This window comes from Ursus americanus, chromosome 14 (genome assembly GCF_024610735.1).
Source record: "Ursus americanus isolate L20-20 chromosome 14, mUrsAme1.1.p, whole genome shotgun sequence".
Taxonomy (NCBI): domain Eukaryota; kingdom Metazoa; phylum Chordata; class Mammalia; order Carnivora; family Ursidae; genus Ursus; species Ursus americanus.
Window position 1 is genome coordinate 69,017,796 of NC_142140.1, and position 17,121 is coordinate 69,034,916.

The following is a 17,121-nucleotide window of genomic DNA, read 5'->3' on the forward strand; positions in this document are numbered from 1 at the left end:
AAGTTTTCAATAAACATGAAAAGGAAAAAGCATGCATGTTTCTTCCACGAGCTGACTTTAGGCCCTGGGGGGGTGGACCCCAACTCCCTTTTACCACTCACCTGATACTCAGGTCATAACTCCCGCTGAGTAGAAAGTTCTCCTCCTCACACAAGAAGAGGGCACGGACACTCCCAGCATGGCCTCGGCACTCGATGGGTAACTCCTTCACTTGTATGACATCTAGAAGCTGGATCTTCCGGTTGGATGACACTGCGACCAAATCTCCCCCAGAATAATGAATGACTCTGTTTCGGTCCCACCTGAGTTGCCCAGGGAAAAAGATAATCCATGAAAGAAGAGTTAGTGTCCTTCCAGGAACTCCCTGAGTATGATGGCTGTCACCTGCAGCAATGGTATAGTGGAAAGCTGAAGAAGACACATCCCCAGTGGACCCCTACCTCGTACCATACCAAAAAGTCATTTCAGGTTAAAACCTAAAGACAACAGGCAAAACTATTAAAAAAAAAATCTGCTAACATATGATAAATCCTCAAGAGAGAGAACAGAATATGCATCATTTCCCAAACTTGTTTGACCACAGAAATCTTTTTTTGTGGAAAACCTCAGAGGAACACAGCTGGGAAGCCCTATACCAACGGCATATCCCACCGTTTCTTTTTTTTCTTTTTTTTCTCTTAACCAATATCCACTGAGCCTATTTTAGGTTCAAAGCCCAGTGCTAACAAGTACCATGGGAAATACAAAGATGAATTAAGATATGGGTCCTGCCGTCAATGACCTTGCAGTCCAGTAAAACAGGGTAAGTTAATTGTCCAATCATAAGATTATTAGCAAACAGATATGAGCAAGATGACCAAATCATTTATTGTCCAAATTGAGAATTTTTTATTGTGAAAGGGGACACTATTATTGATAACTCCAGGACCACAGAGTAAAGTGGGATTATTTCAGCAAACAGAGATGTAGTCATGTCTGAATATGAGAAGTAATTCTTGATATTTTCATCCTCCTTCCCCTTGTTATGTCTAGACTTCAATCAGCCATCATCTTTTCTTAAGGGCACTTATCACCATGCCAGCCATAAAAACTCATCTTTGCCTTTCCCCAATCTGCTGTGTCTTCCCTCTACTGACTGGTCAAGATGTAATTTGTAAGTAAGATTCACAGTCAAAAAATAAAATAGAGAGAGACAGACTCCACAAAACCTGATGAGTAAAGAGTGAAATCCTAGGCCTAAAGTATGGCAGAAAATTGATTATTGGGGCACCTGGGTAGTTCAGTTGGTTAAGCGTCCACCTCTTGGTTTTGGCTCAGGTCATGATCTCAGGGTTGTGGGATCAAGCCCTGTGTTGTGATGGGCTCCATGCTCAGTGGGGAATCTGTTTGGGATTCCCTCCCTCTCCTTCTGCCCCACCCCCTACTTGGGCTCCGGCTCGCTCTCTCTCTCTCAAATAAATAAATAAATCTTTAAAAAAATAAGTTGATTGTTGAAGGGCCTTCCTCTGGCATACCAAAGGGATATCACACCATGCGGTTATCATCAACACCATTTTCATGTTTAACATGGAAAGATATCCATGGTACTTTGCTGGAGTGGGTTACAGAAATATGTGCAGCATATCCCCATTTTTTTAAAGATTTATTTATTTATTTATTTATTTATTTATTTATTTATTTAAAGACAGCATGAGAAAGAGAGAGCATGAGCAGGGGTGAGGGGTAGAGGGAGAGGGAGAAGCAGACTCCTGGCTGAGCAGGGAGCCCGACTCGGAACTCGATCCCAAGACTCTGGGACCATGACCTGAGCAAAAGAGAGATGCTTAACCAACTGAGCCACCCAAGCGCCCCCATAACCCCATTTTTATTTAAAATTTGTAGGTATACATGCAAAGAAAATTCTAGAATACACATAAATATACATGAATATTAATATAATGAATATTAATCCACGTATTACTATACATGAAGATTATAGGAGGTCTTTGCTTTTCTCTACACATTTTCCGGCATTTGGTGGATTTCCTCTCCGCATTAAGCATATATTACTTCTAAAATTAGAAAAAACATAAAAATATTACAAGAAAAGCAATGCTTTTATGCACGTGACTTGTGTGAAAGACTGTTGATCAGTATACCCAAAATGATAACAGGACAGTGTCCTCTACCCACTGCCGAGAATGGTGCAAACACTCAGCACTGTTCTCCGAAGAGGATCTCATGTCGGTGGGGGGCTGGAGCTTGAGGTGAGGAAGGATTGCCTTTCCAAGTGAACAGGGTCACGGGAATCCTAAAGACGCCAGTGTGGGTAATTCAAGGGTCCCCGAAGACCTGGATTCTGACCCCAGTACCTACGTGTCAGAGAGGATGCGGATATTGTAAGTCCCACAGAAGACATTTCTCTCCTCCATCTGGACCTGCTGAGTTTCCTGGTTCTGGTATGCGGCCCACAGGTTGTAGTCATTCTAGCAAGGGAACACTCAGAGTCAAAGCACAGTGGCAACTTTACCCCGGGCCCCAAAGATGCACCCCCTAAGGTCTCCCCTGGTAGAGACGTAAGGGCCCAAGGATTCTTCCTCTTTGGGCTGTGGCTGCCACTACACGTGGGTTGGGAGGGACCCACGAGCAGGACCTAAAGTAATCCACGGAGAGTCAAGGGTCCTGACTCGTCCTCCACCTCTTTGTATTTTCTGTGTGTTCTGAGTCCATGAACTTCCGAGGTCGCCGATCGCTCAACTTTTCCAAAAACCCAGCTCACAAAGGGTAATGCTCACAAAATAAAGTCACAGGTGCCCTCTAACGGACTATGTTGCAGGAGTCTGGGTTTCGTGGGTACACTGCATATACCTGACAGTACAAAGCGTACTGGTGGGAACTCAAGCCATATGGGAAATCACAGCTACACACTCTGCATTTGTGCCTCCATGTCTGCACACGGAGGCAAGCTTGATTTCTCCTTACAGCTGCCGCAAGAAGTACATCATTTGCCCCATGAAGTATTCTCATCGTTTTACAGATGAGATATATCCGAGCCTCAGAGAGAGGAAATCAGTTTTATCAAGTCTCAACAGGGGTGTTTTCCTTCCCTTTCTAAGAGTTATTTCCTTCCTTCCTTCCCTCCTTCCCCTCCTTCCCTCCCTCCCCTCCTTCCCTTCCTACTCTCCTTCCCTCCCTCCCGCCTTCCCTCCCTCCTTCCTTCCTCCCTCTTTCCTTCCTCCCTCCTTCCTTCCTTCCTTCCTCCCTCCCTCCCTCCCTCCATCCCTCTCTCTCTTCTTCTTTCCCTTCCTCCCTTTCCCCTGTCCCTCCCTCCCTCCATGGCACACTTTCTGATCCACTGTGGCATGCCAGACATGCTGAATTCTGGCACAATGACTCAACCAGACTGAGTTTCACTCCTCTTTGCAGCCATACTCTTTACCCTCAAATAGCAGGAAATGACCACCATGCTAGCAGGAAACCAAAAAAGAGTGTGAGTTTATCATGAAAGCAAAGAAGACCACAGCATCATGTTTGGACCTGGGAGCCCTCCTGGGAACATCTCTTCAAAGTCTCCTTCCTACTTAGCCTTCTTCTCCATGCCCATAGATTCTTCCTTGGAATGCCTATTTTTCTTGGCTCAACCTCCTTCTTGATTTCTAACCCAGTAGTGATGTCCACCTTAGAAGCCTCTTCCCGGGGGGCGTCTGGGTGGCTCAATCGTTAAGCATCTGCCTTTGGCTCAGGGCATGATCCCGGAGTCCTGGGATCGAGCCCCGCATCAGGCTCCCTGCTCCGCTGGGAGCCTGCTTCTTCCTCTCCTACCCCCCCTGCTTGCGTTCCCTCTCTCGCTGGCTGTGTCTCTCTCTCTGTCAAATAAATAAATAAAATCTTCAAAAAAATTTTTTTTAAAAATCAAACACTGTCCGGGTAGTCCTTTTTTGTCAGGCAATTACTAGCTACATCACCTAAAACAGAAGGATGTTGATTCTGTTATACTTAGAGCAACAAGCTTGGAAAGAGCGGGTCAGCGTCCAACTTATGTCTCTGTCACTCTGTCTGGGAGACCTGAAACTCTCTGTGCCTCAGTCTCTTCATCCGTAAAATGAGTGAGTGGGCCAACTCAAAGATAAAAAATTGCAGGTCAAATGAAGTCCACGAATGTGTTTTCTTTGGCCCCCATAGTTTTAAAAACAATGCTTTTCATTGGTTGCCCGCATTTAAGGAAAACAAGAGATGTCACAAGATAATTCAGATTTCTGACTTCTCTAGAAAGCTCACATGGATGGGGAGGTGGAGGTCCGTAGTCTCCCATGCCAATAATTCGCGGGAGCTGCGCAGCAACTGGCCCCTTCAGATGGGGAGGGAACTCTCCAGCTCATGGTGGTTCCGTCATACTCGCTCACACCACCAACCTCCCTCATTCATGCGACCTGTCTGGCCTCTACAGACATATGAACTAGATGGTAGCTCCGGTCCCTTCCAGCCCTCAAACTCTAACTCATACTACACGGTTGCCTTAGGAGAAGCTACAGTCTGGCCACGCCTCATTAAGTGCCCTTTTGGGGCCCACGGAAGAGATTTCAAAATAGAAGGCCCTTGAGCAGAGAGGAGGGGGCAAGAATGTGATGGTTTTAGGAATGACCATCACGCCTGGACATGCTGAATAGAGATCTCAGAGCCTTTCACCGGCTCTTCATTGTTGCCTGAGATTTGGTAGGGGGTCTATGGTTAAGTAACTCCCCCCTTCATTCCTAGAACCAGAATAAACCTGGAAGTGAAAGGGGAGAAGGATTAATTCATTCGGGACCCTGGACGTTCTGGACCTTCCCTGGCCCTTCCATTTCTGAGCCACACTTTTGCAGCCTCTGGACGTGGGGACTGACGGGTGTCGAGGAAAATCCCAGCCATCACTGACATCCACTCGCTCACCAGATGAGGAATTTAAAGCTGAAGGAGAGGAAGTCACTTGCTTAAGGACACACAGCACAGAACTCTGGTCTCCCTTAGGGAATGTCACCTCCCAGACCTAAATCCACATTTCCTCTACCCTCATGTGACGGCTGAGTCTGGACTCCAGCATGGCTACGGAGAACAGGACACACTCACAGGGACTTGCCCCAGACGCCACCGCCACCCACCTTTGTTCTCAGTTTCAATTTCTGATTTTTCACACGCATGCGCTTCCCGTTATCGGTTATTTTAGGAACTGGGATAAAAAGCTTGTTGGCATAATTAGCATCGATTCCCTTTGTGTAGGATCCCTGAGGGAAAAAATACACAGAAAATGGTTACTGCTTTGGGCCCGTACTCTCCAAGAGGAGGGGGGAAACCAGTATTTGGCAAGATCCGAAAGGTGGGTAAACTCTGGTGAAAGAAGGCCCCGGCCTGACCCACTAGGCTGCTAGCGTACGCAGACCGGCGTACGGTCAATAACGAATACCAGACATCTGGAGAGCCACCAGCGGGAAATGGCCAGCAGTCCTCAGCTTCCCAGAGGATGGCCCGCCTCACAGTGCTGGCCTCTTTCTGTCTTCTGTCATCTATCTCTGCTAAGAAAAACTCAAGCTCTCAAGAACCCATGATTGAGGGTAAGGCTTCAGGCAGGAAATAGAAGCAAAAATGCCAGAGACGGATACTCTCCAGGAAAATGGCACCTTGACCCGAGAATATATACTTCATGGTCTTTGAAACATCTGTGTACCATATAAGCTGCTCCAAGGACATCCTCGTGGCCCTCTTATTGCAAAAGCCACAACAGAGCTCTCTGGGGAAAACAACTGCCCGCTCTGCGAGGTTTCAGAAAGCCTCCGCCTCTCTCTTCCTGAGAAGTTTCTATATATGTTGTCCCTGCTAGATGCACTGACCGTGGGGTGTTTAACGGGGAGACCAGACACAAAGGAAGGGGCCACTGAAGCCTGCAAAGCAGCAAACTTGGAGGAGGAGGCCAACTAAGGGTCTACGGAATAGACCGGAAAGGCCCACAGTCAGGCCAACCTCAACACGGAAATGGGGCCGGTCTCTGGATGGACCCCACGCAGACGGGAAGTACCTGCAAGAAGGCAATATGGTTCTGAATGAACGTATGCATGGACAGATCCATCTTGACCTGCTGCACCAGCGTGGCCCAGTGCTGGCTCACCAAGGCACACCTGTTCAGGCTGTTTTTATCCAGCATACCTGAAACAAAAAAAAACAAAAAAAAATGGAGCTGGGAAACTCCCAACCGAGCCATAATGAGCAGCATCTCGAGAAACCCCCCAGTACAGCCCAGCGTACTTAGAATATATTTGGAGAGGTGAATGGGCAGGTTACGGATGAAGTCCCGGTATTTGCTGACCCCAGAAGACAGGTCTTTGACGACGTCCAAGTCAACCAGTGGATCGGAGGGCATGTACTCTGCCTTTGACATGCCTGCTTTTCTGGAAAACAGCCTATTCATCTCAGAAATACACTGGATCGAACTCTTCCATTGTCCTTCTAGAGGAAAGCCAGAGAACGGGGCAGGGTGGGGTTGTGTCTATGGTAACTCCAGGCCAAGAGAAGCCCTCAGCAAACCCTCTCCCCAGAAATAGAGCTCATCGGAATCCACCCACAAGACCGCTGGATTTTTGTCACTTCTTCTGCCAAACTGGAAATGATAACCTCCCCAACCAAAGGCACAAGGACTTTTCAGGCTTCCCAGTTCAAGGAGATAGAGTAGCAAAGCCTGCCTGGCTTGGGTGAAATGGCCTTTTGCCTGGAATTCCCTTAGAATACCCCAAGAAAAACGAATGTAAACAATTTGGAAAAGGGGGAAATGAATGACATGAGTGGGTCAAGTGTTGATAATTATTGAACTTGAGTGATGGTTATTACATTGTCCTATCTGTTTATGAAACTGGAAGTTTCCAGATAAAAAGTGCTTGAGAATTGATGCTTTGGGTTTCTTGTAATTACGTCACGTAGAGATCTCGCTTCACAAACCAACTTAGGAGAGCCCTGAGGTCGGGCCCCAGTTCCCCACTGCTTTTGTTTCCTCCTCAAGACTGAATGCAAGGCTGCAGAAAATAGGCGCTGGTGGGCTGACCCCTAGAGGTACCCACAACGCCAAAGGTCAGGGGCCAGACAGGGGATGGTGGCCCAGGACAAAGGGAGACTCCAAAGGAAACCCTTTGATAGTGTCCAATCTGAGCTCTATTTTCAGGTGTCTCTTAGAGGCACCAAGATGGAGAAGTGAAAACATGGACTTCAAGGTTATAATGACTGTCTTTAATTCTTGCTTCTCCCCTACCGGATTTGGGATTCCATGACGTAATAAGGATCCGTGAGCCCAACACACTGTTAGCGCCAACTGAACGTTCGTTTCCAAATCTGCCACCTCCAGATGCCACTGCCTTGCCCGCCGCTCCAACCCCATTGGGCCTTCCCGGCCTCCTGCCTATTAGCTTCCTCGCCACACGCTGACTTACCAAAATTAGATGCTTCATCCCCCACATTGTCAAGCGAATTTTCTCTTCCTGAAGCTCTGGACAAAGGGAAGGACGCGTTCCTGGTGCTGGCTGCCCAGCAAACATCTGAGGTCTCAGACTGCGGGTTGTAGTCTTTCTCGGGAAAGAAAAACACATCCCTGGTGTCTTGATCGAGGCCTGAAAAGCCAACGGCCAAGACAAGGTTGCTCTCTAAGCGGGGGTGTGGAGGAAAGGAGGTGAGACAAGCAGTTCTATTTCTACTTGCTTCTCTTCAATCTACATGAAACAGACCCGGCCAGTTATGTCTGGGTTTTCCAGCGGGGTGGGACAGGGTCCTCTGAGTTTCTATATAAAAATTGCAGGAAGGGGCACCTGGGTGGCTCAGTCGGTTAAGCATCTGCCTTCAGATGCTTCCCTGGGTCCAGCATCGGGCTCACTGTTCAGTAGGGAGCCTGCTTCTCCCTCTCCTGCTCCCCCTGCTTGTGCTCTCTCACTCTCTCTCTCAAGTAAATAAATAAAATCTTAAAGAAAGAAAAAGCTCTAAAAAGATCAAGACAATAAATAAATACATGCCTGACAGTTACAAGTTCTGCACTTCCTTCTGTGTGTGCACTTTATACTTTTCTAGAAGGAAGTCACAGTCGGCAATTCCTCCTTTGGTAAACAGGACTGCAGGTGAGGACAAGGAACCCCAGCCTGCATTCTGGAAGATCCCCAGCTACCTAGGCTTGTCCACACCCCTGGTCTCTGGGTGTGGCTTCTGAAGTCGGCCTTCCTAGTCCCCGTGGCCTCGTTTACCTGCGACATTGTTCCGCCGTCTCTGAAACAGGGCCCTGATGACACTGGCAGCCGTGAGCAGGAGCTTGGGGTCACACATCTGCAGCAGCAAGAGCGTATACTTTGCCTTGGTCCGGGGGGTGCTTCTCCGAAACCAGTACAGAATCTCCCTCATCTTCTGCTCTACGGTTTTATGCAACATCTGGTTCAGGGAAGACCTGACGATTTTCCCCTCCTTCCTGCTGAGGTTGACCCGGGAGCGGCTGTAGATGAAATCCTTCCCCTGCGTGGTCTGAAGGATATTCTGAAAATAGTGCAGCAGGTAGAAGCTGTTCAGTTGCTCCAGGATGCTCACGAGAAACCGCCTCTGGGGCCCCTCTCCGATCCTCTGGAACCACTCTTTGGTAGAGAAGATTTTCCAAGCCAAGACACATGTTTCACACTTTCGGCACACAGGGACAGCACTGTCTCCCTTCTCACAATGAAAATAGGGGGCATTCCTGAGCCTCGGGTCCAGGCTTTCCATGATCCTGAGATGACCCGCTCATTTTATCCTTGCCCGTTGTCAACCCCACCAAACACCAGAGGTACAGGAGAAGCTGATGGAGATCCCGGTTGAGCCTTTTCTGTTATAAACATTTCCCAGAGGAAAGCTAAACACCTGCGTTGGATGGAAAGTTGATCTCTCCCAGAAACTGCCGGTAGAAGTCTGGCTTTTTGTACTGACCTCCTAGGAAACCTGGCTTTTACCGTAAATCTCCTAAACTGGGCACTGCTGCGGTGGAGGCAGTTGCTGTATATTCTGAAAGAGCTGGTCATCCCATTTCTAGGACAACAAGAACAGTGTTAGTCAAATTTAAGTTCTTAAAGGAAAAAAATATATATGTATTGTGGAGCCTGGCGTTGAGCTGTGATTGTGATTAATGACGGGCAAATAGTCATGATGTACTTACGTTTATAGCTGTTTGTATACGATCCTCAATGCGTTTATAGTCATTTCCTAACTCTCGTCCAACTGAGCACGCAAATGTGTAACAGGAACGTAAGTTGTTTTACTGCTTCGGAATGCTAACCAGAAACCTCTACAGGGAAGCCCTCCTTCGTGGAAAAATGTCACTCGGCCTCCATCGCACGCACGAGCACGGGTCTGGGAGACAGTACAGTGACTGAATTCAAGAGGGGGTCGCCCCTTGGGGTTCATGAAATTGAGCACAACCCGAGGAAGTGTTTGAGAGCAAAGAACTTTTGATTATGTGAGGCAAGTAAGGAGCCAGGGAAAGAGCTATCTCCCAAAGCACTGTCTCCGTGGCGTTAGGAGGGGAAGACTGTATTCAGTGTATGAGGGGGCGGGGGCAAGGAGCTTGCATATACATTAAGGAATTTATTCATATTCTACTACTTGGGCATTTCGGTGCAATCACTCAGGCCCAGCCCATCCACACGTTAGTGCATGCATTATGTCCGAAAATGGCAGAAGATTCCGCCCATAGGTGGAGATCTTAGTATTATAATGAGCTAAAGGTAAGTTCAGGACAAGGTTGAGGGGAGCGGGGGCGGGGAATCTGTGCAGAGCCTCAGCTCCAAGCCAGCTCAGACTGGCTCCGGGAGGAGACATCAGGCTAAATATCTAACTAGGGGCTACCAGGTGAGACACCCAGCTGAGCAGCTCCCAAAACACAGCACATTCCGTCCTGGCTCACCTCCGTTCCCCCTCTTCTTCTACCACTAGCTTTCAGCCCTCTGATCTGAGTAACCCCCAATGCATCCCAGGCAACACTACAGCAAGTGGCGAAGAGTGAGGGGTCTGGGGTCTGACTCCGGGTTTGGGCCCCAGCCCAGCTTACTAGCTCTGTGTACGCAAGCACATTACTTGATCCCCTATGCCTCAGTATACTCATCTGTCAAACAAAGACAGCAATAGTTTCGACTTCAGACTTGGGGTTTTGTTTTGTTTTTTTGAGGATTAAAAAGATGGCCTGTTAGATATTCAGCCCTCCATAAGCACTAACTATAGTCCTATTGTCGTTGTCATCATGGGTGTCATTGGGATCATTGCTCTGAGCAGCCAAGTAATCAATGCCCGCTCCAGTCTCTACACATGTGTGTGTGCACACATTGAGATGAAGGTAAAAAATGACCATATGCGTGCATAGTTTTTAAAAGAATAACGACAAAGGAGCACCCAGGTGGCTCAGTCAGTCAAGCGTCTAACACTTGATCGCAACTCAGATCTTGATCTCAAAGTTGTGAGTCCAAGCCCCATGCTGGGCTCCACGCTGCATGGAGACTACTGGAAAAAAAAAAAAAAGAATGATATGAAACATGGTGTACCTGTTTCATGAGGTCTGTACCATTCGCCATGGCTTATGATCCAATCAGGAGCGATGACTTGGGTCCTTAGAGCCAACCGTCTGAGTGCACGTGGTCCCTGAGGTCCTGCTGTCACTTATGATCCGAAAGAGACCAGGGGCTCACTGGGCTTTTTGACCATTTTGAACAACAAAATCTTATTTGCAAATCTTATCTTCTGTAAAAGCTCAGTGTGTAACATAGACAAAAGTAATGTTATATTAGCATAAATCTATGTCATATGTTCAAAGTTCACATCTTAGCAAGGCAATTAGGGAGAACAATGGGCCTACTTTGATGAAGACAGAACCTGGAGACCTGAAGTTAAAGATGACAGACACACAGGCACCTGGGTGGCTCAGTTCGTTAAGTGTCCGACTCTTGGTTTTGGCTCAGATCGTGATCGCAGGGTCGTGAGATCGAGCTCTGTGCTGGAGCCTGCTTAAGATTCTCACTCTCCCTCTCCCTCTGCCCTTCCCCTCCCTTCAACAGATGACTGGATTAAGAAGTTGTGGTCCATATATACAATGGAATATTACTCAGCTATCAGAAAGAACGAGTTCTCAACATTTGCTGCAACATGGACGGCACTGGAGGAGATAATGCTAAGTGAAATAAGTCAAGCAGAGAAAGACAGTTATCATATGGTTTCTCTCATTTGTGGAACATAAGAAGTAGGAAGATCGGTAGGGGAAGAAAGGGATAAAGAAAGGGGGGGTAATCAGAAGGGGGAATGAAACATGAGAGACTAGGGACTCTGAGAAACAAACTGAGGGCTTCAGAGGGGAGGGGGTGGAGGAATGGGATAGACTGGTGATGGGTAGTAAGGAGGGCACGTATTGCATGGTGCACTGGGTGTTATACACAACTAATGAAGCATTGAACTTTACATCGGAATCCGGGGATGTGCTGTATGATGACTAACACAATATAATAAAAAATCATTAAAAAAAAATTATAGCTTTCTTCCTGGATTAAATCAGATGTGTGAGACCCATTGTCACTGCTCTTGTTATTATAATGATTTTCCTAGATTAAGCCAAAATGTTTGCAGTAACTGAGCATTTCTGCTGCTCACATCTGGAGACCAGGCTTAGCTAGAGAGAAAGGTATTGGATATCATTGCCCTGCTTGGTGGCAAAGGCCGTCTCGTACAAGAGTCGGGGGTGTAGGGAGAGGAATCAGGCCGGCAAGGAGATCACTTCTCACAGCTCAGTCTCTTCTGTCTGAATTAGTATCTGGAGAAGAGGTGAAAGTAGATTACCATCTCAACTATCGGGAAGGCCAGGCGGAGGACCGGTGGCCGGGAGGAAAGAGTACCGTTATGCAGAGGGCTTGGGTCTGTAAGCAGGAGACACACTACCCCCAGAGTGGCTACAGATTGAACGTAGCTTGTGTTTTTTGTTTTGTTTTTAGAGAGGCGGAGAGAGAGAGTGGGATGGGAGGGGTGAAGAGGCAGAGGGAGAGAGGTTGAGAAAATTTTAAGCAGGATCTCACAACCCTGAGATCATGACCTGAGCTGAAATCAAGAGTTGGACACGTACCTGACTGAACCACCCAGGAGCCCCTAAAGTGGCTTGTTTCTGAAGGTCCAAATTAATCAGTGAGGCCGACGTACATCAGAGCAGTTTTATCCACCCAACTCAGTCTTGATTCCATGCTGAGCGCCAACTGTGGCCCCGTGGAGAAGCACAAACCTGGGAGTCAGAGAGACTGGCTGGAACCCCACTGCTGCTCCTTACTAGCTGTGTGACCTTGAACAAGGGACTCCTGCCTCTCTGAGCTCCTATTGTCTTATCCATAAAGACACATAATCCCCACCCTGCAGGGTGTTGTACTAGGAGGACTACATTAATTAAAGTAGGTGAGCATGGAATTTACTTCTGCTTCCTCCCCATTCCACACGCGCACACACACACACACACACACACACACACACACACACACACACAGCATCTTACCTGCAAGGTGACCGGATGGGATAAGCCAATAGTGGGGAACTGGCGCCACTAGTACCCAAACAGGCAGGCAGGCAAATAGCTCTCATCAGACTCAAGACCCAGGAGAGGAAAACATTTCTCAAAGGCAGGCTTTGGGGCTAAGTCCACCTGGAGATTTCTCAAATATTCAGGCTACCAGCAGCCTGGAGGCTCCATGCCAGCCCCTAGGGGTTCTTTCTGCCCTGTGTTCTTCACAATTCTGATTAAACCGTCTTCCCATTTGGCCCCAATCTCTACTTCCTTTTCCCACCCTCTCACGCAATTTGGCGAAGCCCAGACGGTACGGCTGCTTCACCCCAGCCCGCTCTGCTCCCCTAGTTAACATTGCACCCACAGCCACCTGCCCGGTTCAGCCAGCAGGAAGTCGGGAAAGGGCTTGGGGGCCGGAGAAGGAGGGTGTGCGGTGAAACCAGGCTGTGCCATGACCAGCTACCTGCCCCTAGATAATTCCCTTGCCACTCCAGGCCTGCCCCCCTTCTGTAAAAATGGAGATCTCACCTCTGCTTAGCTCACAGGTGAGTGTCAGGGTCAAATGAATGGATGTATTTGAAGGGCATCTTACAATGTGTGAAGAACTATGCAAGTACTGTTACCAGGGAAAGCGGGGAAACTCGCATTTTATCATCACCTCCCCATTATGCGGTGTTACACAGTTCATTGAACAAAGCTTCTGTTCCTGAGAAGTCCGTGATTTTCCAGGCTGCCGAATTGCCCTTTGACTTTGAAAGAAGCAGGTGGAAAACAACGGCATTGGCTAGAAATGTTGTATTATCCACAAGGGGGAGAACCAAGACAAGCACAGAGAAGTTCGAAGCCCAGCTATTGCTAATTGAAGAACAGAGCAGATTAAGGAGAGATAGATGGAAACCAGTGGTTCTCAAACTGACATGGGCTTTACAGTCCCCTCGAGGCCTTAATAAACCAGACTGCTACGCCCGGTCCCCAGAGTTTCTGAGCCCTCAATCCAGGCTGGGAGCCCAAGAATTTACATTTCTAAGAAGTTTCTGGATGGTGCTGATGGGGCTGGTGGGGAAACCACACTGAGAAGCACCGATGTGAGCTGCGCTTGTGTCTCAGAATCTGTGAACCGAACTTCATTTAAAAAATAAACACAGGCTGGGGCGCCTGGGTGGCTCAGTCGTTAAGCGTTTGCCTTCAGCAAAGGATGACAAGGGTTTTTATGGAAACTTCTGGAAGCAAGTTATAATTTGAAAAGGCTGAGAACACCGAATTGCTAGAGCTCAAAGCACCTCAGATAGGATAAGGGGTTCACTGAGTTTGACTATAGTAGCTTAGTACATCTTTTGAAAATTATTTTTCAAATAATTTTTTAAAAAAAATTTTTTTCAATAATTTGAAAATTATTTTTTTATGTGAGACATAAACACACACACTTTTTTCCCCAAGTAATCAGGGTCACTACATTAAATAATTTAGGGGAAAAGTCGTTAATTTGGGGGAAAGGATTTTAACCTCGAAGTCCGCGTCACTGCTATGTTGACCCTCGGTCTTTGTCGGATGACCTGTATGCCCTCTTCTTTTCCAGTACCTGGGCCTCCTCCCTCCAGGGAGACTGGATTTTCTTAACAAGACTAGAGAACAAACCAGAAATGGAGATAAAGACTAAGCACGTCCCAACAAAGACTAGACGACCAGTCACTCTACCCAAGCCATACACAGTGTGTGCCCTGCATGTGCGTATCAGCTGCACACAATATAGTGACCCTCCTTGAAAGGCCACCTACCCTACCACTGCCATGTCTCATCATGGGTGCAGAGGGAGGGAAGTCAAGCTCAAATCTGAGGGAGCTGGGAGAAGCAGGAAATGTGCCCTCTACCATTTCTTCCATTTCTGTCTTTGGCTAATGAGGCTGGAGTGGTGAGCCCCGAAATGCGGGCATTTGGTTGTAGAGATGGGGAGCAATCGGGTAGATGGTGAGTCAACGACACAATACAAAATCCAAGATGGCCTGAGAAGACATTAAATTAGAGGCAGCGCATCAGACATGGATTTGAGGGATGCGTTCCATACTGCCTTGTCTGTTACTGTTGTGAATAGTAGATTCCTTTTTTTTTAAAGATTTTATTTTTATTTTTTAATCTCTGTACCCAACATGGGGCTTGAACTCACAACCCTGAGACCAAGAGTCACATGCTCCACTGACTGAGCCAGCCAAGTGCCCCTTGAATAGTAGATTCTTCTTTTAAAAATATGTTTAACAATTATTTTTTTCTAAGATTTTATTTATTTATTTGACAGAGAGAGAGCACAAGCAGAAGGAACCACAGAGGGAGAGGGAGAAGCAGACTCCCCGCTGAGCAGGGAGCCCGAGGCAGGACTCCATCCCAGGACCCTGAGATCATGACCTGAGCCAAAGGCAGATGCTTAACCAACTGAGCCACCCAGGTGCCCCAAACAGTAGATTCTATTTAGCTCTTCAGATTCTGTCACTTTTCACTTAAATTTAAATCAATTTCTTGGGGTACCTGGGTGGCTGTCGGAGAAGCATCTAACTCTTGATTTCGACTCAGGTCACAGTCTCAGGGTTGTGAGATTGAGTCCCGCGTTGGGCTCTGTGCTGAGCGTGGAGCCTGCTTGAGATTCTCTCTCTCACTCTCCCTCTGCCTCTCTCCCCCTGATCGCTCTCTAAAAATAAATAATAATAACAAGTAAAATAAAAATATGAATCAACTTCTTGTGATCAAAAGATACAGCTAGTTATGTTTTGGTCACTTGGTGCCTAGCATAGTGGCTTGCACGTTATAAATGCTACGTGTGTTGAACCAATTTGATTTGAGGACAGTCACTCCAAAACCACGCTGAACCAGGTTAGAGAAATAAAGGTTGTTCCACGACCGGGCCAAAATTCCTATCTCCTCATTCCATCATGAACCTTGGGAGGATGTGGGAATTTGCTCAGGTTCCATAACGTTCCTGGAAGAGAATGCCATAGGCACTTGAACTTCAACCTGTTGGGACAAGAATGAATTACGTAGTGTCTAAAATTACGTTCTGACTCTACAACCACAAGGGTCTCATAACGGAACAAAACAATCATGCACCAGAAGGAGCTCCTGATGAGTTCAGGTTTTTTTTCCAAATGCGTCTACACAATGGAAGAGGAAGTAAATGTAGGTAAATACAGAAGGGTGGTGTGCACACACACACACACACACAGCTTAGGGGAAATGACAGAATATAAAATAGGCCTTTGTTCTCTTGTTTTATATATATATATATATATATATATATTTTTTTTTTTTTAATATGTTCATTTTAGGCAACTCCAATTTGGAGACCAAGAATAAGAAAAATGATATGCCCATCCGTGGACACAATGACAGACAGGAAGTAGATGTCCCAAACTCTCAATTTTGCTTTGATCTTTTATATCAAGAAGGGAGGTGTAGGGGCGCCTGGGTGGCACAGTGGTTAAGCGTCTGCCTTTGGCTCAGGGCGTGATCCCGGCGTTCTGGGATCGAGCCCCACATCAGGCTTCTCCGCTATGAGCCTGCTTCTTCCTCTCCCACTTCCCCTGCTGTGTTCCCTCTCTCGCTGGCTGTCTCTATCTCTGTCGAATAAATAAATAAAATCTTTAAAAAAAAAAAAAAGGGAGGTGTTGACACTGAAATTGAATGAACAAAAGGAGTTGGCAGGGAAATGAAGTTCCAGTCGGTGAAGGAGACACCCAAAGGGTCCCTTTGTAAGAGCTCAGGCATTCTGACCTAACCCAGCTACACCTCACGACACTGACACTGTTTACCAATATGACCAAAGGCCAGGCAGTAATCTTCGAGAAATTAGGAAAAGTGGTAGAGGATGGGGACACACAAAACTGTCTTAATCTTTAAAAAGAAAAATAAGGTAGGTTCTGGAAACAACAGACTCATCAACTTGATGTTGACTCATGGCAAAGGAATCCTAAAATGGTTGAATCAAGCGGGTGGTGAGCATTTAGAAAATAAAGCAGCCAGTGCCAATAACCCACAGCGGTTCGATAAAACACAAGGCAGGCCAAGCTGATCTCAGTTTGTCTTTTGAGAGCATTGTGGGACAGACGGAGCAAGGAAATGCAGACATTTCTAGACATGTCTTGATTTCTCCCTTTGGAAAAGTTCTTCCTGGTGCCTGGGGATAAAGGGCTAAAAGTGGGGTACCTTAGTATAGTTTTACCAAAGTGTAACTTACTGAATAACTAAACCCAACAGGTATCGACTGGGAGCTGCCAGATTCCATATTTGTCCCTCCCCTCATCGGTATGTATCAACATGACTAAGACTTCAGAAGAAAAGTTTACCCACTCTGTAGGTGACACCAGGCTAGGAAGGAATCAAAAGTATCTCAGCAAGCAGCAATGATGCAATGAAATTTAAAATCCAAGTAAAAAAATAATAAAAATCGAATTTAAAAAAATCCAATAAAAAATTCAAATCCTACACAGTATAAATCCTTGGATACGAATAGAGGATGGGGTCTCTGGAAATAAGACAAGCGACGTAAAGAAACGTACTCTTGAGAAAGGACCATCGGACCGTATGAGGAAGAGCCTTGCCTGACACAGTTCACA

General features: G+C 46.8%; 1 protein-coding gene across 10 annotated transcripts in view; it reads right to left on the reverse strand.

Annotated features, from left to right (window-relative positions):
- Positions 1-17,101, reverse strand: part of FBXW10B (F-box and WD repeat domain containing 10B) — a 43,773-nt gene extending 26,672 nt beyond the window's left edge. For 2 of the 10 annotated variants that reach the window (XM_087867642.1, XM_087867640.1), the window contains exons 1-9: positions 12,515-17,101; positions 10,536-12,250; positions 8,226-9,351; positions 7,428-7,604; positions 6,256-6,456; positions 6,029-6,156; positions 5,118-5,240; positions 2,356-2,465; positions 102-302 (exon numbers count right to left, since the gene is read on the reverse strand). In XM_087867642.1, the coding sequence (XP_087723768.1) occupies positions 102-302; positions 2,356-2,465; positions 5,118-5,240; positions 6,029-6,156; positions 6,256-6,456; positions 7,428-7,604; positions 8,226-8,730 (1,445 nt within the window). In that variant the 5' untranslated portion in view covers positions 8,731-9,351; positions 10,536-12,250; positions 12,515-17,101. The other 8 variants (XM_087867638.1, XM_087867636.1, XM_087867641.1 and 5 more) reach the window with 8 other exon arrangements.
- Positions 17,102-17,121: the final 20 nt, after the last annotated feature.